Genomic DNA, 26,096 nt, shown 5'->3' on the forward strand with positions numbered 1-26,096 from the left:
TAAAGCTAGAACAACATTCGGCATATTCGTAACTTAGTCGTAGGTGATACTTACAATTCGTGCATGATCCGTACATGAATCTTGTAATTCGTACATGTTTCTTAACCAATTCGTGGCATTGTTCATATTTTTCAAACCGATCAGCTACGAAAGTTTGCATTATTGGCCGAATCATCACGAATTTTGAAACTCCGATTAGGGGTGATTCGGGACTTTTGTTGTGGTATAGTGAAGGGGCGTCTCATGTAACTGTGTAGATCCTTTGATCCTTTAAAGTGAACAACAAAAGTTAGGGATCTTGAATATTTTGGGGGACATTTCTTGTAAATTGTGTTCAGTCTTCCTCAAGAATATTTATGATCCCATACTGTTTTTGTTCAGCATAGATTTAGTACAGATTCTAGTGTGTGATACAGTAAAACTCATGGCCTCTGCTTAAAATACTTCAGGATAAGACATCACATAAAGATGTGCATGTTTTATCCCCTATCCCCGTGCATCATGCAGTGTAGCAAATAGTACAATCTTTTAATTTAGTTTGGTTTGACTCGTCCAGAATCGAACCAGTAACCCTCTGCTCACGGACGCTTTATCCACAAAAACACAGAGATGGTCTAACCTTAAGAACCAGGCTGGCAAATTGGCAGTCACAGCAAGTGTGATTTCATCCAACACTACTCGGCCAGCTCACATGTTATGATAAATGATAAATATCACCCTCACCAGTTAATCTTAGTTTCAAAGATCAAGACTTATACTGAAAACCGAGATAACCCCTCCACCTACCCCCGCCCCAGCCCCAGCTAGGCTTAGTGTCCTCAGCAGCCTGTTCGTTGTATGAGGCGACTTCATGGATCGGATGGTCAGACTTCGATGACTTGGATCACAGTGTGACAATGTACCCCAACTGCGTGGATCGTTGCTCATACTATCAATCACTAGATTGACTGGACCAGACTTGATTATTTACAGGCCATCGACATGAGGTGGAATATTGCTGATTGTGGCGTTAAGCAACAAACACCCACTTGAACAGGTCCGCAGTCAGGGCGACTGCGACTATTTCAAACAGGAAGCATTTGGTTGCTTCATGACTTCCGTTCGTGCGTGCCTGTCACCGTGCCGGCCGACTGTGTCTATATGCACCAGCAACAACTACCGACTACGAGGTATGTATATATGGCGTATGATAAACATATTTTATCATATGATTGACAGTTGTCGATGTGATCATTCAATCCGATAAACTTTGTATCATGATGTGGTAAGTGTAATAAATTAATGATGTGCCCAAGCAGGAATTACTTCGAATAAGCTCATACTTATAAGAAATTGTCAACTTTGTCAATAAACTGTTGAATAATGTTTCCAATAAGTTTAGTTCTGTAAAAGTATGGCTTCGAATCACGTAGCAGTATTTATAAACAGTTGCGATGTCTGCTCTAGCATCGTTTTATACGCGTTTTTTAATGTTCCTTCAGTGTTATAACGTCTTAAGGGGCGGTCGGGTAGCCTAGTGGTTAAAGCGTTCGCACGTCACGCCGAAGACCCGGGTTCGATTCCCGACATGGGTCCAATGTGTGGAGCCCATTTCTGGTGTCCCCCGCCGTGATATTGCTGGAATATTGCTAAAAGCGGCGTAAATATACTCACTATGACATCTTAACCATGGACTATTTCAAGAGTTACATCATATGATAAAGAAATTATTCCTCTTGTGTGTTACCGTATCGTAAGTATATATTGCCAGGCATGCATGGTATAAACAAAATGACAGCGAATTTAACACATCGGTATGGCCCTAGAACATAATGTTATCAAATCAAGTCTGACAAACTTTAATGTATTTAAATGAGAAAACAATGTTATATCAAACACGAAAAGTAAGTATTCATACACCGTATATATTTTTAATGATTGAGAAATAAATACTTTCCAATGTGATATAAGCTACGCGGTGAGGCGGCCATTAATTCAGTTGTTGCAATCAGAGGTTATTCACACTGTTGCGGTAAATAACTTCCACCAAATCGTTACCGTAGTCCGATTCGAATAACACAGGGCTAAAATAGACGTCCAATTAAAATAACTCATGTGCGAGAGCAATTGTTAGGCAGGTTTGTGATAGAGACGGTGACGTCAAACGAAACAGCGAATTCATCCAAGGTAGTTATCGTCCAAAACTGGCTTTATATTTGCTGAGTAAAATAGATTAAAGAAATATTGTCCAAAGGTCTGAAATCCATGTTTTCCGGGTACTGCAAATACCCACGATATTTCTTGATAACAAATTTGCATGTTTAAAGCCCTAGCGACCAGCAGCTAAATATTTCCCTCTTCATTGAGGCGACACACCAGTAACGTGCAGTTTGCCGCGTGTTCCATCATGTCACACCTAGGTCAAGCCCGGCTCCGCACTAATGTAAGCACGTACTTCAGTTGGGACTTATTTTGTTCCGTGTTCAAACGATTCACTCTGTGTTTGACAGAGCTCCATTATAGAGACGGGAGACCAACAGGCTGTGTTACAAAGACCCAAGTCCGACAGGTAAGGATAGTTCATGTAAAATGTCCAGAGAGTGGGGGAGTGAGTGTGTCGACACAAGGCAGCACATATTGCTGTTACTTTTCGGATTGTCGTACAAATACAGGTCATCGGCCCACATGGTTACATTGTTCAGTGTCTAGTGGGTATGGAGGATGAGTGAGTGAGTCGGTTTTAACGCCGCTTTTAACAGTTATATCACGGCGTCAGCTTAATGTAGGAGGAAATCCCGAAGTGATGCAGGTCGCAGACGTTTACCACTTCGTTGAAACCCACGAGCATTGGTATGGTGCTGACAAACCTAGAAACATAATTGGGGCGAATCGGGATTCGAACCCACAATCATAGGTTTCTGGCGTGCCAAAGGGACGCAACACTGCACAGCGAATCGGGCCCCCGTGCCCTCGTATGGAGGATGGGGAAGGGAAGATGGGAAGGGGCTGATCTAAGTCAACCTGCCTGTAGCAATGTGGAGTGAGTGAGTATGGTTTGACGCCGCTGCTTGCAATATTCCATCAATATCACGACGGACACCAGAAATTGTATCACACACTGTTCCCGTGTCGGGAATCGAACCCGGGCCATCGGCATGATGGGCGAACACTTAAACCTTTATTACGTATAAGTGTGGAGAACCATACCCATAGAGATTCTGGGTAAGAATATAAGTTCCAAGCAACCTATATGCTCGCAAGAGCCGACTTAATGGATCGGGTGGGCAGGCTCGGTGACTTGGTGTATTCCGTGTGATTGTATCTCAGTCGATGCTCAAATCACTGGATTGTCTGGTCCAAATTATTCACAGACCACTGTCATATATAGCGGCGTTAAACAAATGAGTGAGGTTTTACGTCACTCTTAGCAACATTCCAGCAACATCACGACGGGGGACACCAGCAAGGCGCTTTACACGTTGTACCCATCCGAACCCGCGCCTTCGGCGTGACGAACGAACACTTCAACCACTAGGCTCCCTATGTTAATGGTGATTAAGGGAGACTGAAAAAATACATACCCAGCAATTTTAGAATTCTTACTTAGAGATCCAAGAACCCACAGATGCAGTTATTAATATAAAAATATAATAGCCTGCGCATAAAAGCAATATGCAACTCTGACCTCTGTAACGGATCCTCATTGTTATGGAGGCACTATGCCAGTATTGCAGACATCCGTGAGCCTTTGGACTGAATTGTTCTCAAGCCCACTACTCCCTTCATGGACCCATTGACCGGCTCCGTGGTCTAGTGGTAGAGCGGAAGGTCCGGAGTTCGATCCCCGGCCGCGTCATACCAAAAGACGTTAAAAGATGGTACTTGTTGTTACCCTGTCTGGTGCTCGCCATTAAGGGGCTAAAACAAGGACTGATCGGCTCGGAGTCGAGTGTCTGAGTCGAGTATTCATGTTAAACTGAGGCGTCGTATCTCAGTGAGCTAGCACTGTAAATCGGCATCAGGCCATACAAACACACACACGTACATTCACGTCGCATGAAGATCCGGGTTAGAATAGGTCTTCAGCAACCCATGCTTTCCGTAAGAGGCGACCAGGCTTGTTGTATGAGGCTCGTTGACTTGGTTACAAGTCATCGTATCCCAATTGCGTGATGACAATCAATGGACTGGAGACTCGATTATTTTCAGACCGCAGTCATATAACAATGGCCCAGTGATATGGGTACAATGTGTGAAGTCCACTTTTGGTGTCCCCCCGCCGTTACATTGTTATTGCTAAATGCGGCGTAAAACCATACTCACTCACTTCATGGAAGCGAGTTCTGTGACACGTTGATCTCCCGTCTGACTATTCACAAGGACGACTAGGAAGTGCTTCATTTGCAATCAGATACCACTTCTTGTCACGGGGCATCATGACATAATACCAGACACTTATGACTCGGTTCCCATTTCAGGCATGGATGGCGTATTAATTTGTGTGTAATTTGTGTATTCATGAAATGATTTATTTAAGAACTGACCTCAATATTTTTTGCGTTCACGCAAAGTGTGTACGCCGATTTTTACAATTTTAACTCCATAAACGCAAACAAATATTGAAATAAATTCTCACAGATAAATACGTCAATAATAATTCTTCACAGACTGCTTACTTAATCAACAACAAACACTAGGCTGTAGACAACTGTAGGTAATCAACATTATTACGCAACACAAGCCACACAGTATACTGACTCCGAGCCGACCAGTCCTTGTTTTAGCCCCTTAATGCCGAGCGCCAGACAGGGTAACAACAAGTACCATCTTTTAACGTCTTTTGGTATGACGCGGTCGGGAATCGAATCCCGGACCTCCCGCTCTCCGGGCGGTAGCGCTACCACTAGACCACGGTGGCGGATCTTCAAGGAGAAGGGTGAAGTTGTAAAAGTGACTTGTATGATGTTTTTTCCCGACAGGGTACTTAGTGATGACGGTATATCATTATATTATGTATATATAGTAAAAAGGTATTCACCGAGAGCTTATTCTATGCGCGGCTTAAAAACGAGGCTTACATTATCGTGTATGTTTTGGATTCACTGGGCTTTTTCTTCACACAAGGTCACGTGCTACTTAAGGTCTTCCAGCCTTAAGGCATCGCTCGGTGACCACCTCATAACTTATACAGGTCGTGTCTATTTCAGCTAGCGTCACCATGGGTACTGAGGTCAAGGCTATTGTGGTGGGCGACGCAGGATGTGGGAAGTCATGCCTGCTTCTCCGGTTCTTAAAGGGTCACTTCATCACCAACGATGAAGCAGGGTCCACCTTTGAGACGGGCACTTCCACCGTCTTTGTGCAAGGGCAAAAGGTTTGTGCTGCATGTAATTTATTCAATATCATATTAATAATGAACACCCTACATCGTGCCGGGAGAATTGGTCCACTGGCCTATGCATAGTCCAATCCAAATCGCGTAACGACCCCGACATTATGCATGGATTTAAAGTGCAGATTTCGGTCGACTGAGGGATTTACAAAGCATGTGAACCGCCAACTGGGCGCCGACAGAAAATTTGCAAATCGTTTCATTTTTTTAATCATTTTGCTTGAAGCAGTTTCCAGTGATATGAGGTGTGGAATCTGATTGGTCAATTGGAGGGACATAGAAGGGACATAACTCGTAATAGCCACTGGTGGCGCTACGACCAGACCAGTTCGGCGAGGGTAGAAACTGGTCTTTTATAGTGCTTCAACCTCTAAAATCTTCCCAGACGCCACGGAAGATATGAAAAAATACTACCATAGTGGTTGATTTGAATTAGTAACGTGATGTCCACTTTTCATTTGTCCGAGTCTGACCGTTCCTTTCTCCTCCCGCAGTTAGAACTGATGGTATGTGACACCGGCGGAAGCAGCATGTTCGACAGCCTGCGTCAACTGTCCTACAACGACGGGGACGTGATAGTCATGTGCTACTCCATCACTGACCGAGACTCGCTGCAGAACGTGTCGGAGAGATGGCGTCCAGAGATGCTGAATCATGTCACCTCTGACCGCCCGATCGTCCTCGTGGCAACGAAGAAGGACCTTCGAGACTCCGATCTGTCTTTCAGCAGCGTCCGCGGCAGCGACAAGCTTCATCAGGAGCCGGTGACCACTCTTGAGGGTCAAGAGATGAGGGAAAGGCTGGACGCCGTGGACTTCATTGAATGCTCGGCAAAACAGGACGACGGTGTGCGCGAGCTGTTTCAGAGAGTGGCCGAGGTTGGCCTGGAGTCTAGTAGGTCACGGCGAAAGAAGTTTTGTCGGCAGTCGTGAAAAGGATGGATGGGACTGCGGGCAGCGCAGGCGTACAACGAATAGAGAGTGACGCCATGTTTATTCGATGTTCTTAGATCAACGACAATATATAGTGTGTTCGGGACAAACGGAGTGTCGATGATAGACCAGGATTTGTGTTTCAATTAATGAGGAGACCACAAAACAATATAATGTTTGAATAAAAAATAGTTCTGTAACGTCATCTTAAGCCACGGGTTACAAGGGTTGTATTATACAGATAAAAGCTCAAGCACTATTGTAGAAGTTTGATGTGAAACAGTTCTGTCTGGACCACGTGTTAAGGTAGAGATCACTCTCGTTAAATAAGACCATTGTTTAAGATTCGATACCTGTCTCATACAGAAATTCAAGGCACAGGTCAAACTCATTTCAATCAAATCATTTTGCTTAAATTCGATGCCTGTCTCAGAACGCAATTTCATCAAAATCATTGTCAAATGTTATGTTCAACACGAAAAGTATTCATACGACGTATATATTTCTAATGATTGAGAAGGAAGTATTTTCCTATATGATATAAGCTCCGAGGTGATGCGGCCACCGTTGTTTCGATCAGAGCTTATCAATAATATGAAACCTCTGACAGACCGGTCAGAATCAAGTCATCTTCAACTTCATGAGGGGGGCACGGGTGGCCCAGTCGTCTAAGGCGCCGCGATTCGCTGTGCAGAGTTGCGTCCCTTGGGCACGCCAGAAACCTATGATCGTGGGTTCGAATCCCGGTTCGCCCCGATTATGTTTCTAGGTTTGTTAGCACCATACCAGTGCTCGTGGATTTCACCGAAGTGGTAAACGTCTGAGACCTGCATCACTTCGGGCTTTCCTCCCACATTAAGCTGACACGCCGCGATATAACTGGAATACTGTTAAAAGCGGCGTTAAACTAAACTCACTCACTCACTCACACTCAATTTCATGATGGAATCCAATTCAACCACGGTTTTCAACCAATCAGGTTCCAGCCTACACTCACACATGTTGCACTGTATAATCCAATGAGAATTACGTATCAACCAATAGATATTTCTTAGTGGATCTCGCTATATACCGTATAAGACGTAATAAGCGCCCCGCTCTAATAAGCGCCCACGGCGATATTTGCTGATATATTGGCTAGTGAACAATCCCAGTTGGCACCCTTCCGATTAATCAATCTACACGAGACTTATTTTTTCGCGTATGATACGCACTCGTGTGTTATGTGCACCCTTAATTATGGGCAATCAAATTCTGCAAAAATATATCTGTTGTACATAAACATTTCAGGCTGTCAGCATAACCATGAAATTTATCTTTCAACTCTGTTTTTTTCACCAAAATAATATTCTTATAAGAGCCCCCTGTTTCTAATTTTGAGAGCGCCCTGGGTGCTTATTACGTCGAATGCGGTAAAAGCAATAATCTTTAACGCGACGTTAAACTCTATTTCACATCACCTTTTCACTGGATCTATTAATGTTACGAATATTGCCTCGCGGAATTGCAAAATTCAGTCACGTGACGCATCCTTGTTCCCTTGATACTTTTTTCTCCAACCCTTTCCGTGGTATTCGACCGATATGGTTGACGCGGACATAGTTATGGGTAGGTTCATGGTTATGTGCCTTTGGTTTTATTGTTCTATCCTGAATATCCTCCGCGACATTGTGAACATACTACAGACTGCTATCGACGTTCCGGTATATTATTACTTAAAAATGTATCGGCCCACCCAGCGTGTTTACCAATCATCTGAAGAGACGAGGGGTCACGGGTGGCCCAGTCGTCTAAGGCGCCGCGATTCGCTGTGCAGAGTTGCGTCCCTTTGGCACGCCAGAAACCTATGATTGTGGGTTCGAATCCCGGTTTGCCCCAATATTGTTTCTAGATTTGTCAGCACCATACCCGTGTTCGTTTCACCGAAGTGGCAAACGTCTGAGACCTGCATCACTTCGGGATTTTAAGCTGACACGCCGTGATAAAACTGGAATAATATTAAAATCGGCGTTACACCCAACTCATTCACTCAAGAAACGTTTCATCAAGTTTAAAGCACCAAATTCCCTTGGAAGGATCAAACCATTTTGTTGACACGTTCTAGTTTTTGAGTAATGTTGACCCTTTGGCTTGCGACCCCCGGGGAAGCAACACTATATTTGTTGCTACATTATCTTCCTTCGTCGTTGATACCTCACAGAATTGTGTTCAGTATGATCTTCCATCTCCCAACGCAGTCGGCTGCATTCGTGACCAACTCGTGTTATTCCGGGACCAGCTGAATAGCGACTCGTGCCCTTCTCATGGTCATTTTTGCGACCGAATTCCGTCTTAGCGCAAACGTGCATACCTAAAACAATTGTCAACTCGTTGCGTAATGGTTCACATATATTTCCCCATATATTATATATATTCCAGATGCAATTTAAAGCACACCGGGGCGTGCGGAATTATACAGTATGATTGAACACATTTAAATATGTCTTGGGTATATATTTAGATGTAAGACATATGTACAATTAAAAATTATTTCTGAGGGATTCTTTGACGAAGAACTTGAAATCATACGCGCATTCTGATTGGTTCGTCGTATTTCATCGATAGGGGGACGAGTCATCTTGCAGGTTACGGAAAGGGGCGAGTGGTGACGAATGAGTCGGCTGCTCGGGCTTTGGCATTCGTCACCATTCGCCCCTTTCCGTACCCTGCTAGAAGATTCGGCTTGTCCCGGAATAACATGAGTTGGTCACGAATGGTGCAGACCTAGCTAAGTTTTAGATGCTTCGTGAATACCAGGTTAAGTTCTGACTTGGCTAAGTCAAAACTAAGTTGTTTAATAAATATGGCACGGGTGACGAACGAACGCGTTAACCACATAGCTTCCCCCAAAGCCCCATTGCTGGGACATAGCTAAAAGAGGCGTAAAACCATACTCACTCATTCACATTCGGCTGCTATGGGATGTAGTAGTGACGTGTGTATGTTTTTATTCAGCCAAAGAAAAGAGGTGGCTTGATTCGTTGGTTAAAAATATATAGCGATAGCGACAACTTTTCAAATCGGCCGGCCTCGTGAAGATCCGGGTTAGAATAGGTCTTCAGAAACCCATGCTTGCCGTAAAAGGCGACTATGCTTGTGGTAAGAGGATACGAACGGGTTGTCAGCTCGCTGAGTTGGTTGATGCATGTCATCGTATCCCAATTGCGTGGATCGATGCTCATGATGCAAATCACTGGATTGACTGGTCCAGACCGCCGTCATATAGCTGAAATATTGCTGTGTGTGGCGTTAAACAACAAATAAAGAAACAAACAAAACTTAGTGCAGCGTTAAACAACAAATCATGCAAACATTGTCTAAAGGTCTGAAATCCGGATACTGCAAATAAACACGATATTACTTGACAGCAAAGTTTGATGTTATCAAGATTGTCGATCAATTCTTTCTTCATCTGAGCAGGAAACGTGACATTCCGGATACACATCTTCAATTGTTTTATCGTTTCGTGTTCCTTCGGATTCACTCTGTGTTTGACAGAGCTCCATTATAGAGGCGGGAGACCACCAGGCTGTGTTACAAAGACCCAAGTCCGATAGGTAAGGATAGTTCATGTAAAATGTCCAGAGAGTTGGTGAGTGAGTGTGTCGACACGATGCAGCAGATATTGCTGTTACTTCTCGGATTGTCGTACAAATACAGGCCATCGGCCCACATGGTTACATTGTTCAGTGTCTGGTGTGTATGGAGGATGGGGAGGGAGGATGGGATGGGGATGGGCTAATTTCTCTGAGTTAACCAGACTCCAGTGGATTATCTTAAACCTAAAAACTTGTCCATTTCTCTTTTGTTTATTCCAATACCCGTGAAGACCCGGGGTAGAATAGGTCTTCAGCAACCCTTGCCGTAAAAGGTGACTATGCTTGTTGTAAGAGGCGACTAACGAGATCGGGTGGTCAAGCTCGCTGCCCTGGTTGATGCATGTCTTCGTATCGCAATTGTGTGAATCGATGCTTGTGATGTCAATCACTGGATTGTCTGTACCAGACTCGATTATCTATAGACCGCCGTCGTACAGCTAGAATAGTGCTAGAGTGCGGCGTTAAACAACAACCAAATCAAAACTTGATTCCAAAGCTCCATAAAAATCCGTGCAAAGAGAGATATATTTCAGTGTCCAACACACTTACACCAAATCTCGGTCTCAAAGATCAACCATAATCCGCAAAACAATTAAGGTAGGACTTCATTCTATATAATCAGAAATAAATATCTGAGACAAATGGAATTAATAGTATGTGGATTCTAAAAACCTCAAGGAATTTCCTCATATTCTCACAATTTCAGAAAAGAACAAGTTCATTGAAGCTTAAGGTGTATGTTGGTCACATATCGTTCAATAATGGTCAAATAGCCACTGATTTAATATACAGAGGATAGTTCATTTGTCGAGTGAAATATATCATGTTTCGCTGGCCAAGTAACAAAAATGGCACTTTGCAAACGAACAGTCTCGATTGACGAGTTAAATGAGAAGTGAACAGTTTATAACAAAATATTTTCGAGAGAATAACAAACGGAAAGGAGTGATATTAACTCCATAAATGACTATATGTAATTATTTTGCATTGTCAGCATGGAACTAACGTAAAAAGGACGTCAACAGTTTGTGTACTCGCGAGACACTCACGATAAAGGGAGACAATTCAAGGGGAGGTAACTCTTGTATGACAATAGTTCCGTCAAAGTGTTATGTTCGCTACAGTGAAATATCAAGTGTTATGTTCACTATAGTGAAATATCAAGTGTTATGTTCACTGCAGTGAAATATATAGAGATTACTAAACGAGTGTCTGTCAGATACCATTTATCTAACAACGTGTTGCTCAAAACGTATCTAATGAGAGAAAGTGAGGAGTGACATATATGTCGATGTGGCATCCAGGGGGTTTACACTCTAAAAAAACCCATAATGTTCAACACAGACGTAGGCGAACATTCGACTGAAGCACGAGCCACTAATCAATGACTTACAATCAGGAAAGTAGTCCGTCATAATCTGACATCAGGATTTCACCATGGAGTAGCCAACCACGGGCCTGGAATTCGATTGCACACATATGTTGGGATACCAGTTGTCTCAAATGGGTTTCACACCCACAGGTATGTAAGAACAAGTGTTATGTTCACTGCAATGAAAATATCACTTCAGAAAGCACAGTCTTTCACGCTGAAGTATATAATAAATGTCCAAACTGTCAGTTATAACACTGGTATAGTTTAGAAAAGGAATTGTGACGGATTCAGGCATGTGTTACTTTCTTTCTTCCTGTCTTTGGCTGTGGCTCGATGACCTCCTCACAACGTCTAATGGACGTGCCTATTTCAGGTAGCGTCAACATGGGTACTGAGGTCAAAGCTATTTTGGTAGGCGATGCGGGCTGTGGGAAGTCATGCTTGTTCTTCCGGCTCTTAAATGGTCAATTCATCCCAAAACAACAGGTTGAGTCCACGTTTGAGAGGGGAGCTTCCACTGTCTTTGTGAAAGGGCAAAAGGTTCGTGTGCATGTAACTTATTCATTATATAATTGTTGGTGATTTGAAAAATAATAAGGGGGTAACCAACAAATTGCTTCATACAGCACTGAACTGTGAAATCAGTATATGACTTCACACGATCAATGAATAGTTGTAAATGCACATTTTCCGATAAGTTGATAGATCAGGCCGGAGAAGTCCTCGAATCGCCCTCGTCTCGGTTATACATCTGTACAACCAGCTTTTTAGAAACGCTCACATCACGAAACTTTTCAAATGATGTATTCTGTCGCATTTGTTTACAACAACGAACCATCTCATTAAAATCAGATCTGAGTTCTCACGACCGCTAAACAAAGATCCGAGGAAATTCCATTACGGGTCACGTCAGAACGACCTTTCGCGAACTTTGACCGACCACTGAAATGACTTAGGTCTAACAATAAGTCGATATCAGTCAATTAGAAAGCAGCTTTCTTGATCTTTACGGCATTCATTTTAACCTGTCGACTTCAATTTCAGGCTACGCTTGAAAAATATGTTGACAAAGTTCTCGATTAAAATTTTGAAAACTTAACAAACGAACATTCCGGAATGTCTAATATATGGTTGAGATTGTATGGCAGTGCTTCCCACGTACCATGCAACGCCTCCCCCGTTCAAATGTTTATCCCACGGAAGCGAGAGTTAGACGATAATTTTGACGGAATCAGTCGTACGGGCCGTAGCTGTCGTTCGGAATACCCCGTGTTAACGTTTTCGAGGTTGCATGATTAGACAACACATTCCGACCGTCACTTTCATGATCTGGTAAGCGACGCTTTGATTGGTCGGATGAAAAGTCGTTGCGATGTGACCCGTAATCGAATGTCCTCAGATCTTTGTTAAGAGATAAGGAGAACTGGGTTCTGATTTTAATGAGATTGCACTCACTCATCTATTGCAAAGAATAATGCATGCTGTTTGTAACTGTTTGATGACAACGTTTAATTTTCTACTAGAAGGTGAGTGAGTGAGTATGGTTTTACGCCGCTTTTAGCAATATTCCAGCAATATCACGGCGGGGGACACCAGAAACGGGCCTCATACACTGTACCCATGTCGGGAATCGAACCCGGGTCTTCGGCGTGACGAGCGAACGCTTTAACCGTCAGGCTACCCGACCGCTCCTCCACAAGAAGGGTGCAGACTAGGCTGCAAACCCTCCTGCCTCTATGTTGTACACAATGCAATGCGGGGGCACGGGTGGCCCAGTCGTCTAAGGCGCCGCGATTCGCTGTGCAGAGTTGCGTCCCTTGGGCGCACCAGAAACCTATGATTGTGGGTTCGAATCCCGGTGCGCCCCGATTATGTTTCTAGACAATTGTGCGCCTTAGACAATTGGGCTATCCCTGATTCCTCCAATGCCATGTTTGAATCATGCTCATATCAACAACTAAACTATGAAAATAAATGGTTTTAGAAATCTTTACAATAGAACTTTACCCCACTATTCTTCTAGATACTGTAGGGGCGGTGGTGTAGCCTAGTGGTTAAAGCGTTCGCTCGTCACGCCGGATCCCCGGGTTCGATTCCCCACGAAAACAATACTCACTCACGATATTGTACGTTTACTGGAAGGACGAGTTGCGTACCACTCCGTGAATATCGTCATCATTGTCTATCCCAGTTGATATCCTACGAGTAGGTGTTTACGCCGCTTTTAGGAATATTTCAGAAATACCGTTGTACCACTTCTGGGCAATCCAACCATCGTCTTTTGCCTGACGTGCGCGCGTTTTAACCACTAAAAGCTTCCCCGACACCCTGATAAAATATGGACAAATACTACCACTGTAAAGGATTTGAATGAGTTATGTGATATCCATTTTTCATATGTCCGCGTCTGACCGTACCTTTCTCTTCTCACAGATAGAACTGATGATATGTGACGCCGGCGGAAGCAGCATTTTCGACAGTCTGCGTCAACTGTCCTACAACGACGTGGACGTGATAGTCATGTGCTACTCCATCACTGACCGAGACTCGCTGCAGAACCTGTCGGAGAGATGGCGTCCAGAGATGATGAACAGTGTCACCTCTGACCGCCCGATCGTCCTCGTGGCAACGAAGAAGGACCTTCGAGACTCCGATCATTCTTTCAGCAGCGTCCGTGGCAGCGACAAGGTTCAACAGGAGCCGGTGACAACCCTTGAGGGGCAAGAGATGAGGGGAAAGCTGCACGCCGTGGACTTCATTGAATGCTCGGCAAAACAGGACGACGGTGTGCGCGAGCTGTTTCAGAGAGTGGCCGAGGTTGGCCTGGAGTCTAGTAGGTCACAGCGAAAGAAGTTGAAGTGAAAAGGATGGATGGGACTGCGGGCAGCACAGGTGTACAACGTATAGAGAGTGACACCATGTCTATTGAGGACAAGCGAGGTGCCGTTGTTAGACCCGGAATTTGTGTTTCAAGTAATGAACAGACGACCAAACAATATGATGTTTGAATAAAAAAATAATTCCGTTACGTCATCGTTTTCTGTTGAGTTACCAGGATTGCATTATACGGATAAAAGATCAAGCACTATGAGTTGTGTCGATATCAAAATAAAAATAAAATAAAATATGTCGGGACCACGTTACATCGTGTAAAGGTACAGACCAATCTCGTTAAATAAGATCTTTTACTAAGATTCGACACCTGTCTCAGACGGAGAAATCTATGACACATAGGAGTATCATTCAATCAAAACGTTCACTAAAATCCGATGCCTATCTCCAACGGGGAAAGCCACAGATCGATCTCATTTCAAGCAGATCTTTTACTCCTGCCTAAAACATTTGTTTTAACTGCCATCCGTCTGGTGCATTAAAACACTGTACATTGTAGCTCGATCCAGACAGACTTCCTCTGACGGAAAGAGGTATCGAATCGAATAAAGGTCTTACAGAATTACAAAACAATAAATCTCACAGAAGTTAGTACCTTGGTCCGGCAGATGTTCTCTGAATAAAGGTCGTACTATCCCCAATCAAACGTCTCCCCTCCCTATATAAATATGAAAAAACAACACAAAACAACATGGACACAAACAAGGGTGCAAGTCATTTGGCACTAAATTACAGCTTGGGTGGTTCATGCGAACATTGTATGCATTTTTGTTTTCAAAAGGAACATCTTAAAAATCTATTATTTTAAGAATCGCCTTAAATGATAAACATAGTATTATTTTCGTGTATATCCGTATTGTAAATATTATATTTTAGGAATATATAATAAGTATCATGCTCGTCAAAGGCTAATAATCTCCATGAGACACATTCAGAATATCGTTTATATTTTCTTTAGAATCAAGCACGCACAAAAACAACTTTGATATTTGCGGCTTTGTAATAAGAATCCGTTGCATTATTGCAAAAGCAACATACCGTATTCGACGTAATAAGCGCCCCGCTCTAATAAGCGCCCACGGCGATATTTGTTAATATACTGGCTAGTGAACAATCCCGATTGAACAATGTACACAAGACTTATTTATTCGTGTATAATACGCACTCGTGTGTTATATGCACCCTTAATTATTGGCAATTAAATTCTGGAAAAATATATCTGTCGTACATAAACATTTCAGGCTAAAAACATTACTAATCTAATAAGAGCCCCCTATTTCTAATTTTTAGAGCGCCCTCGGCGCGTATTACGTCGAATGCGGTATTCATGAGCGTGGACCTTTTCCACCCAATGCCGGGATTGCGACCTGGATGAAAACTCCGAACAAGGATAATGAAGAACAAAGGGTGAGCTGCAGAACGTGGAGTTATGTCGGTAGCTGGCAACACAATGCACTGAGTTCCGGGGTGAGTGAGATCCTGTTGTTGTAGGGGACAAGCAGCTTCCTCTACGGCAGTGTTAGCACGCGGTGACGTCACTTGCGTGGTCACTGTCACTGGATGAACCTGACAACACTTCACAGATCCCACCAGAGATCCTTGAAGCATCTGTAACGGTGAGTGGTTTATAATGACTCTACTTGTCTTTATAAGCATGTTACAAGGTGTTACCTGTGATATGGTATAACTTAAAGAAACTTTCTATCCACCACTGTTTTCCCATTCATACGTCTGTGTTGATATCATTGTAGGCTGAGAATATTTAAAATATAGAAAAAGGATGCAATTCCTTAGATATGTAAATGTGAATATGTTTCTTGAAATAATAATGTAGGAAATAAAAAGCTCTTCGTTTATTTACATTCCATCAACATAGGTTTTCCCAGGAATATAATAAAATTTCTGTACCTAACTGTAATGGACTTCCCTCTCTCTGGTGACTGGGCCTGTGTTGATGTCGCACAGGACGTTGACTGTCGTTCAGGAAACAGCACTCCTATCACTGCGTGAAGACACTTCCTATTTGTGTCAGTTCTTGACTTCTGACATCAGTTGAATTGCTGTGGGACCTCTCTCATCTATAGACGCAACATGCGGAGAACACGTTGCTACAGCGGCGGGGATAGGTGCGGGTTTGCATGTAATATCGGTATTGGTACACTTAAATTGGGGCCTTGTAAAAATATAATCTCGACAAAGTGTGTTTGAATTATTTTACCGACGAGAAATGTGCAATTAAACGACACATGCCTAAATATTATTTATTATCCAACTCAATAATTTAACCAAAACAACTTATACTAATGACTGGAAAAAACGTCGATTTCTAAAACCAATTTCGTATTGTTTCAGTAAAAAAAGATTTTGAAATTTTACTGCCGATGTGGTAATGTAGCAGGTGTTCTCAGAACTGTCAATCATTTCCGAATTTATGAAAATATAAAAGACGATAACATTTGCTTTGCCCTATGGTCATATGACCATTCACCACCACTTATCTCTTTCCATCTCAATTATCTACAGTTGCTACTGTTTCCACATCTACCCTGAAACCTGTTTGCAATGGGGGCGGTCGGGTAGCCTAGTGGTTAAAGCGTTCGCGCGTCACGCAAAAGACCCGGGTTCGATTCCCGACATGGGTACGGTGTGATAAGCCCATTTCTGGGGTCCCCCGCCGTGATATTGCTTTAATATTGCTAAAAGCGGCGTAAAACCATTCTCATTCAATTCACTGACTGTTTGCAATGCTGTGTGATATGATGCAAGTAATGCTGTTTCCAAGACTTACTCATACAATTCCTATACGATCTCATAACATGCCCGCAACGGAGTACAGTTTAAAAATGTCGATATGGCCAATTACTCCGCTATGCATCAGTACTATCAACTTTTGGCGTGACTCTAAAACCTGAACACATGGCCGTTCCTCATTCCATCAAATTTCAGCAAATGTATCGATGACAAAAATGATGTCCGATGCAATTCACTATTTTGACTTGTACTACATTTCCCCTGGTTTATTTAGGTGAAAAATTGACTTTCCTTTGCGTGTGTTTGTAACGGGTCCCATCGGTTGGGAAGAATACGTTCACATTTCGCGAACACCTGGTTTCATCACTATTTGATAGTGATTCATAAACACATGCTCATGGTATAATCGGAACCATACTGTCGACTCTTTTGGTTGGGATTTCTTTGGAATAGGGAAGGGATTTGTATCTTCTATTTCTTAGTGCATTTGGTTGCTTTAAACGTCTTGGATCATGGTGCTGGACCCAGATCCATCGCCTGTCAATAGCCTAAACATGTTGTTTAACAGGGCATTAGAGGTCACCCTGGGGCACACTCTACCTATTTGTAAAGTTTTATACTTTTAACACTGTCACAGTAGTTTAACAAACGGCTGGACTATTGCGGATTACGGGTCATCGTGACCCGATGATTACGGGTCATCGTGACCCGATGGGTGGACCGCTGCTCATGTTTGACACTGGTTTCAGATTCCATTCTTCACAGGCCACGGTAATAACACCGTAATATTGCTGACAGTGGCGTAAAACAACATTCACTCAGTTCGTTCAAACAATGCACCAGTCCTGTATGTGTTACAGTCAGTGTCCATACCGAGATGTCAGGTCGCAACATCCACGCACTCATCTACGGCCACACGGGATCGGGGGTGACGACTCTCATCATGCGCTGGGTGAGTGGACGGCTACCGACCTCCGTGGAAGAGCTCACAGCGCCCTACAATGGCGTCAAAAACATCAACATCCAGTTAGCGGAACAGAAAACTTCGGTAAGACAATGTTACTGTGATGGTTGTATTTTTTCAGTACTGTAAAATATCCACAAGGCGGAATAGAAATAGAAGACTTCGGTAAGATTATGATACTGTAATGGTTTTTTTGTCTCTTAAATTAAAAAGAAGAAGCTATTGGGCGGAAGAAAGAATTCGGTATTATGATTTGATTTTTCTTCTTTTAAGACATCGTAAAAACACGTGTTAATATGCAGATATACACGTTATTATGCAGTGTGTTCGTTTTTTCGTAAAAAATTCGTACTTGTGAAAAGGTTTGGTTTGTTGTTAAACGCCACACTCAGCAATATTACAGCTATTGACGGCGGTCTGTAAATAATCGAGTCTGGACCAGACAACCCAGTGATTGACATCATGAGTATCGATCCACGCAATTGGGATCAACCAAGTCACCGAGCCTGTCTACCCGATCCAGTTAGTCGTTTTTGTACAAGCATAGTCGCCTTTTACGGCAAACATGGGTTGCTGAAGACCTATTCTACCCCGGATCTTCACGGGTCACTTGTGAAAAGGGTCCTAGCAGTCTAACGTGCTGCAATTCGCTAAGTTGAGTCTTTTAGCCGTTGCAGGGATATTGGTTAGAATTCGAGACCCATGATCACCACATCCTAGTTCGTGGGTCATGTGGACTCACTCACTCACTCGTTAAAACCGTCAAGTATGGAAGGCCGTAGGGGCATAGCTAATCATTTAGCATTACAGAAAGGGCTGGACGGAAGGGAAAGTAATATGGTTCAGGGACTGTGAGACAGGCTAGTAGGAACAACCTATACTGTGTTATTCTAAGCTTTTTGCAGGTAGATTTTCTATCGGTAATTTTCATTGTTGGGGAAATTGAAGACGTTACTAAGTTGCAGGTTTAACTTTAATATGACGCTATGCACTCCTAGTTAAATTCCATATATGTTTTGGTTTCATGTAAGTTCACATCGAACAAGTACTTACAAATATTTAAAATGTTGCTTGTTCAGAACTTTTGAGAAAAAAATGCTTTGTTTTACTGTTTAGATTTTCTCCTCATTTGTTGGTTGTTTCATTATTAAAAGAAGAAAAGTCTTATATCAATTTTTTGTAATATAAATCATTGTCCCGAAATGATTCCGGGGTAGAATAGGTCTTCAACAACTCATGCTTGTCTTAAGGGGCGACTATGCTTGTCTTAAGAGGCGACTAACGGGATTGGGTGCCAGGCTTTCTGACTTGGTTGATGCATGTCATCGTATCCCAATTGTGTAGATCGATGCTCATGATGTCAATTACTGGATTGTTTGGTCCAGACTCGATTATTTACAGACCGCTGTCGTATAGCTAGAATACTGCGGAGTGCGGCGTTAACTACAAACAAACATAATGTATTACAGTTTGCGAGACGCCTTTTCGCTTTGAACAGTAAATGTTCCCAAATCGACAGAAACATCTTATTAATCCCTTATATTTCAGGAGGTTGTCATGGTGACACTTATAGACGGAGGCGTGTTCCTAGGCGACGAGGAAGGTCTGAGGAGAATTTGTCGGAAAGTTGACGTTATTGTCGCATGCACCTGTGTCCAAGTTGATGACCTCGGCTTACCTGAGATAAGACGCCTCAGCATGCTACTCGGTTTACGAAGACCACCCATTATCATCCTTGGGACAATGAGGGACCTGCGGGACGAAGCCAGTGATCAGTTGCCGCTCCTTACAGCGATAGCTTGTAGTGATGATGTGGAGGAGTTTGGGGACGTGATTGAGGAGACGGACGAGGTGGGGAGACGTAACGCACTGTCGTCTGGATACCCTGAACTGGCAGCGGAACCAAGGCGGCTCGGTAACAATAACAATGGAAAGAAGCCCGGTTTGGTTGAAACTCCGTCTGTCACGTCTGAATATTCTATTGAAGCAGACGTATTTGAGGAACAGAGCCCACTGCTGGTGGTGTCCAAATGTCAGGACCAAAGTGTCGAGAGGAATAGAATGGAGGAGAAATGTGTTAATGTTGGCGAAACACAGTCATTAATGCCTGGACAATTTCAAGTCACAGTTAAAATAGAGAATGCAGAACTTCAGAAGGGATGTATTTATGGATCGGAAAGTCTTGACCTAGGGTCTGTGGCTCCTAAGACAAAAGAAAAGGTACATTTCAGCGAAAGCGAATCACACCCAATGATACCTGAATCTGATGTTATTGAAGAAGCTGATGACATTGTGAACGAAAGCAGTTTGTCGAGAAAACTCGAATTAACCATACAGAATGTTAAGAGGCACAGCATACAGAACGAGGACCCGGAAACAGAAATATGCTCTATTGAAGATGACTGTTCCGCTGCGCAGGAAACGCCTCTGATGTCTGACGGGGAGGCGAGTGACGTCACGGGGTCAGACAGGCGAATGGTATCGCCCACTGATCTCGAGTTTGATAACATTGAGCATGATTTGTCGTTTTTGAGCAGGGAATTGATGAACATCTCCTCCCACCGTATGAACCCTGACTACTGGTCAACGGAATCCATCAACGGATCCGTTGCCTCACCGCTGGACCACTCCAGGGATGTGATCAGTATGGTGGAGCCAGCCCACGGTAGATCATTCAGAGAGAATGGGGACGCTGCTGAACCGTCCCCGCACCAGCACCACGCAAACACTAACGATAAAGGTGTGACAGGTCAAGAATTAAACCATTCATCCGACACCAACACATCACCTTTAAAACCCATGTTAGAAACCCACTTCCCAGCCGACAATGATTCATCGTTCACTGTCAAATATTTCCCATGTACCCAGAATTCAAAAACAGAAATATCCAACCAACCAATCGAAACTCATTTCCCGGAGCGTGTTACCGCAGCTGCTTGTATGTATAGATCTACAGAGTGTTCTCAAGCGGCGTTGGACAATAACAATGTTGCTAATTCGTGGATACAATGCACGGGTAGATCGTGTAGTTGTGATGAGTGTATTGCCAGTAAAACTCAAGAAATATCTAGTCCCGCCGCGTTGCCTCATGGGGAGGTGTCCACGTCATCCTCTTCGTCCTTTCCGGAAGTGAAGAATCTTCACATCAGCCTTGACCTTGCTCCCGTGAAACTGATTGACCCTTACCCAGGCAAGGCGAGACTGAGGGGGGCGAATAGTGACAGCTTTATGAGTATCGAGGACGGAACTCGCTGTGTTAAGAATGTCCGGGGGGAGCGTTATATGGAGTGTTCTGCTCTGACAGGGGAGAATCTGCATCAGGTGTTTGAATACTTGGTAAGGGCTGGATGTAAATACAATAGGCGGAGGAACGCTAAGTGTTTAATATCATGATGCAGCACTATAAGTCTGTCTCACAGTCCCTGAACCATATTATTCTCCCCTCAGCCCTTTCTGTAACGCAAAGCCCTAAGTCAAGCAAGTCTAGATTTTCCTCAGGTTCAGGTTCTGAATCTTCCATCTCTGTAGGCTCCTTTTCAATTTAAATGGAGTTATTTGTTTCTATCCGAAAAATATTAATTCTCAGAGACTAAACGTTCGTCTGCAGCACAATAATCTAATTGCAAGATGTGTGTTAAAGGTGGGCTAAGCTCGGAAAAATCGGCAGACCCAGCCAGTTTGATTCAAGTCGTTCAAACACTGCCTTGTTTGACTGTTTACTCAAATTGTGTGACGTATGTAATGCTAAGAGTTAATAATGACATTAAATACATTGAAACAAGGTTGTCCCTGGAATTGAGAGGGACAACGGACGGTGGCGTATACTCCCCCCTTAAGACTATTTTGTATTACTTGGTTTGCAGCTCCTCAGACACAAACTTTGAATGATTTTTCATATCGAGTCTTTTAACCTACGTCACATAGTGTAGGAAGCATACTTTTCTTTTCCGTATTTCTCCCGACCGACAACTGTAAGTAATCACAAGAAAGCACCACGCGGTTTTAAAGTTTTATTTTCATGTTTCTTGCGGAAACAAATATGTAAAGCAAACGTTTGGAGGCTTAATGGAAGAAATCTGGAAACATACCATATTTAGTCAGAAGTATTCAAGACACCAACTTCATACTTGCTGGCCCCGTCTCTGATCCCGTGGAGTGAGTGAGTTGGGTTTAACGCCGCTTTTAACAGTATTCCAGTTATATCGCGGCGTGTCAGCTTAATGAGGGAGGAAAGCCCGAAGTGACGCAGGTCTTAGACGTTCACCACTTCGATGAAACCCACGAGCACGGGTATGGTGCTGACAAACCCAGAAACATAATCGGTGCGAACCGGGATTCGAACCCACAATCATAGGTTTCTGGCGTGCCCAAGGGACGCAACTCTACATAGCGAATCGCGGCGCCTTAGACGACTGGGCCACCCGTGCCCCCGGATCCCGTGGAAGGAATCTTACAATTGTAATGATCTAAATTCAGATCTTTTTATCATTTGACAATTCTGTGTAAGTGCATGTGCATACTTATGGACTTGTGTTGCTACGTGACAACTTTTTCAGAGACCATGTGATGTATATGCCGTCAAATAAATATACAAATTACTGTCGTGTCGACCGAATTCTTGGTCACATGGTGGGAATCGTTGCATATGTTGACTAGAATATAGCCACAATCTGGTCTTGTAGGGGCCACTTTTATCTGGTATCCATGTTACTGGTGAGTGTAAGGACAAAGTGTTCTCCAGAGTTACCTGCTTCAGACAGGATGTAAGGACACTGCCAACTTTGTAATAAGACTTATTTGAAACTCATTAAAACATCAAGGGAGTTTGCTTCTTGTTTTTTGCCTTCGATGGCAATATTCCATTTATTGCATGGCGGTCTGTACATTTCGTATCTACACCAGACAAACCAGTGGTTCATATCATGAGCAACTTCCACCCTGGGTACGATGACACGCAATCTACCAAGTCACCGAACACGACCACCCTATTCAACTCGAATCGCGTCGTATCTTTGACACGAGTTCTCACGGGGAATTGAAACCGAAGTTTGTCAAATAATTAATCAGTTAAATCCATCATGGACGCTTTTCCGACAAACACGGGGCACTGGGACATCTGAAAAATGGTTAAGTACCATCCATTTTTAATTAAAACTGCGCACACATCCTCCACATCTCATCTGCCTATTTTAAAAATCATTTCGATGTCTAAGATATCACCTAAAGCTACTGAAAAGTTTAGACAACGTTTCTCCATATGGACGCAACTGCTGTTTGTTTCTGTGCTTTTTAACGCCAAGTAATATTCTAGCTTTTTGGCACCAGCCTGTAAATAGTCGAGTCTGGACCAGACAATCATGTGATTGACATAATGAGCATCGATCCACGAAATTGGGTTACGATGACATACTTCAACCAAGTCAACGATCATGACCACACGATCCCGTTTGTCACATCTTACGACAAGCATGGCGTTTCTGAAGGCCAATTCTGATCTTCACTGCTGAATTATATCATATAATTCAAGGAAGGAGTAGTTATGCAATAGTTATTTAAAGAATGGTCAAATACCTATTCCCGTTAGACAAGTCATCATATAATCGATCTGATTTTCTGTATATCAAAAGGGTATGTTACAGTTTAAATACACACAACTGTTTTTCATCGGAAATTAATACTGACGGCTTATTTTCAAGAAATGGCTCTTTCATTTGCAAATATAGTAAGCGGTGCGTAATTTTATCCAGGTGCATATGTTACAGTCAATAATCAGTATGTATATCAGTGAGTGAGTGTCTTGGAGAAGGTGAACAGTGTTTCAGAGAGTATTCACTCGCTTTGTCGTGGTATCACAAATCTTCGGGGGGTCGGGGTGGGGCCCGGGTTCGATTCCCCACGTGGGTACAATGTATGAAGTCCATTTCTAGTGTCCTCTGCCTTGATATTGCTGGAATATTGCTAAAAGCGGCGCAAATCCATACTCACTAACTCACTCACTTACCATGGCGTTTTGTTAGATTTATAGGTTTATGGTTCCACCGACCCTTAGTTTGACAAGTGTAGCTTACAATTAAAATTATGAGGACAGTATTTCTTCACCGTTGAATGTGTTGATATATTTCACAAATAGAAACAAAAAGTGCTGCAAGAACAGGTTGCTTTCGAGGCTCGTAACGTAAATGTTCTGTGAAAAACAACCTTACGAACTATTACTGTCGTTTACTTGTTCTGGACGTTTTTGCTTAAACAGCAGTAAAGCTGGTCATATATTTAATTTTAACCCTAACCCTGAGTGAGTGGGTATGGTTTTACGCCGCTTTTAGCATTATTCCAGCAGTATCACGGCGGGGGACACCAGAAATGAGCTTCACACAATGTACCCATGTGAGGAATCGAACCTGTGTCTTCAACTTGACGAGCGAACGCTTTGACCACTAGGCTACCCCACCGCTCCCTTACCCCACCAACTGTCCTAAACTTAGGGTTAAAAGAAACTATACATCTCAGTTGATCTTATCACATGGTTGATTTTCAATTGAAAGTATCGAAAGTTATCGATATTAAATAAAAAATATACTGTACTGGCGCTTAGTCAACACCCAAAGAGTACTTCTACATTGCTTTATTTGTTTAAATATAATGTGATCTAAAAGTTTAAAAAATAAATAAATAATATATTGCATTATACACAACTGCTGATGGGGGTCTTAGACATCTTATCTTTGAAAATCAATATATTTGTTTTTTCGGCATACAGCTACAACATTTCAAACATGGTAGGTGTCACGTGGTTGTAAATTGATTTCTTACCCCAGTCTTCATTGAACCAGTTTATTTTTTACACAACACAACCCAGCCTGATTACTTTTTTCAAACTTTTACAGGAATGAGCGATGGTTATATAGACATCCCAAATTTATAATTTTAATAGCCGTTCTTTCTCTTTTCAAATACATAAAAACAAACTCGGTATACTTTCTTTTGCCCCACGGTTTTTTTAGTGTCCGCTTTACAAAACTATTGTTTTTGTTTTTTAAGTTTTATTTCCACTACACACCCCATGCATTTTAGAGAATAATCCGAAAACCAAGTATGAAAACAAAGGAAGAACATTTAAACTCACTGCTTTTTTTCTAGCATGACATAGCGCGCATACCAGACTCACACACTATGTCACAAAAGTAGGCTCAAAAACCATCCACGCCTTTCACTGTCCTGTTTATTTGAAGTCCCGGTCCTATTCTAGATGGATCGGCTTTCAGAACGAACTGCGCATATAACTCGAAATATGCGTGACGTATTAATCACACAGACCTTTGAACAGTTGAAGCAGAGGGATTGTGACGTCTGACTAAAACTGCCCTGCCTGTGTCGATGTGACGTCACCGCGTTCATTGAACGGGCTTTGATGTGTACAGAGACCGGGGCTGCGATTGAATAGCGCGTGGGAATAAAGGGAAGTAACTCTCATATACATTACTCATCCTTTGTATCTTTGTTCTGGATCGTACTTCTAACCTATCCTATCATGTGTCGTCGTCATATTCGGGTATGATACAACCCATGTTTAGCTAATGTTTAGATTTTGATCCTATTTTTGAAAATGTGAGGAAGGGAATTGTAATTTTTATATTTTATTTCAACTGTCTATTGATGTGACCAGAGACCATAAAATAGATTTTATGGTCCCTGATGCGATGAACGACACAGGAAGTGTGACTGTTTGGTAGGTGTTTACTATTTCAACAAGTAAACGAAAAAGGGTTTCTTTTCTATATTTAAAGAAAACATGGCGAGTTGGTGATAACAGAGACCATATAATTATCTATTATATGGTCTCTGGTGATAATAACATTATAATATAAGCATTGTAAGGGAGATAATGCGACATTTCCCAAGCACAGTAACAGCTGTGTGTGATTAAATCAACTGGAAGACAGCAGGCTAAACGCACCGGCTTCCATGATGACGGGGCCCTTGTCAAGCTACTTTAAGATACGCGGAAAATGTTTATATCCAAAACATTTAAATACAAGACGTAATGATAGAGAGAGCGAGAGAGAGAGAGAGGGAGAGAGAGAGAGAGAGAGAGAGAGAGAGAGCACATGTGGAGGCATAGTCAGTTGCACAACGAAGGTAGCGCCAGTCCGTGGTATACAGGCGTATAAGACAG

General features: G+C 42.7%; 3 protein-coding genes across 4 annotated transcripts; all 3 read left to right on the top strand.

Annotated features, from left to right (window-relative positions):
- The first annotated feature begins 1,083 nt into the window (after window positions 1–1,083).
- Window positions 1,084–6,562, top strand: LOC139445587 (transforming protein RhoA-like). The gene is made up of 4 exons (XM_071226744.1): window positions 1,084–1,169; window positions 2,490–2,548; window positions 5,187–5,353; window positions 5,866–6,562. The coding sequence occupies exons 3-4, from the start codon at window positions 5,198–5,200 to the stop codon at window positions 6,301–6,303; spliced, it is 594 nt and encodes a 197-aa protein (XP_071082845.1). The 5' UTR covers window positions 1,084–1,169; window positions 2,490–2,548; window positions 5,187–5,197; the 3' UTR covers window positions 6,304–6,562.
- Window positions 6,563–9,797: 3,235 nt separating this feature from the next.
- Window positions 9,798–14,178, top strand: LOC139446308 (transforming protein RhoA-like). The gene is made up of 3 exons (XM_071227657.1): window positions 9,798–9,899; window positions 11,690–11,856; window positions 13,750–14,178. The coding sequence occupies exons 2-3, from the start codon at window positions 11,701–11,703 to the stop codon at window positions 14,176–14,178; spliced, it is 585 nt and encodes a 194-aa protein (XP_071083758.1). The 5' UTR covers window positions 9,798–9,899; window positions 11,690–11,700.
- A 1,575-nt stretch (window positions 14,179–15,753) lies between these two features.
- On the top strand, window positions 15,754–22,460 carry LOC139444958 (uncharacterized). Of its 2 annotated transcripts, none has more exons than XM_071225986.1 (3): window positions 15,754–15,824; window positions 17,820–18,007; window positions 19,472–22,460. In XM_071225986.1, exons 2-3 carry the CDS (start codon window positions 17,837–17,839, stop codon window positions 21,314–21,316), a joined length of 2,016 nt encoding a protein of 671 aa, XP_071082087.1. In that variant the 5' UTR covers window positions 15,754–15,824; window positions 17,820–17,836; the 3' UTR covers window positions 21,317–22,460. The 2 variants fall into 2 exon arrangements, with proteins under 2 accessions (XP_071082087.1, XP_071082089.1); XM_071225988.1 differs by lacking the exon at window positions 15,754–15,824 and adding an exon at window positions 16,272–16,334.
- The last annotated feature ends 3,636 nt before the right edge of the window (window positions 22,461–26,096 follow it).

Source organism: Haliotis cracherodii, unplaced genomic scaffold (assembly GCF_022045235.1).
Source record: "Haliotis cracherodii isolate W230 unplaced genomic scaffold, xgHalCrac1.p SCAF_6, whole genome shotgun sequence".
In the NCBI taxonomy this organism is placed as follows: domain Eukaryota; kingdom Metazoa; phylum Mollusca; class Gastropoda; order Lepetellida; family Haliotidae; genus Haliotis; species Haliotis cracherodii.

Bases quoted from the DNA above. Each gene is read 5' to 3' on its own strand.
- LOC139444958 (XM_071225986.1), top strand. From the start codon at position 17,837: ATGTCAGGTCGCAACATCCACGCACTCATCTACGGCCACACGGGATCG. The intron at 18,008-19,471 runs GTAAGACAATGT...CTTATATTTCAG, and splicing joins TAGCGGAACAGAAAACTTCG to GAGGTTGTCATGGTGACACT.
- LOC139445587 (XM_071226744.1), top strand. From the start codon at position 5,198: ATGGGTACTGAGGTCAAGGCTATTGTGGTGGGCGACGCAGGATGTGGG. The intron at 5,354-5,865 runs GTTTGTGCTGCA...CTCCTCCCGCAG, and splicing joins TCTTTGTGCAAGGGCAAAAG to TTAGAACTGATGGTATGTGA.
- LOC139446308 (XM_071227657.1), top strand. From the start codon at position 11,701: ATGGGTACTGAGGTCAAAGCTATTTTGGTAGGCGATGCGGGCTGTGGG. The intron at 11,857-13,749 runs GTTCGTGTGCAT...CTCTTCTCACAG, and splicing joins TCTTTGTGAAAGGGCAAAAG to ATAGAACTGATGATATGTGA.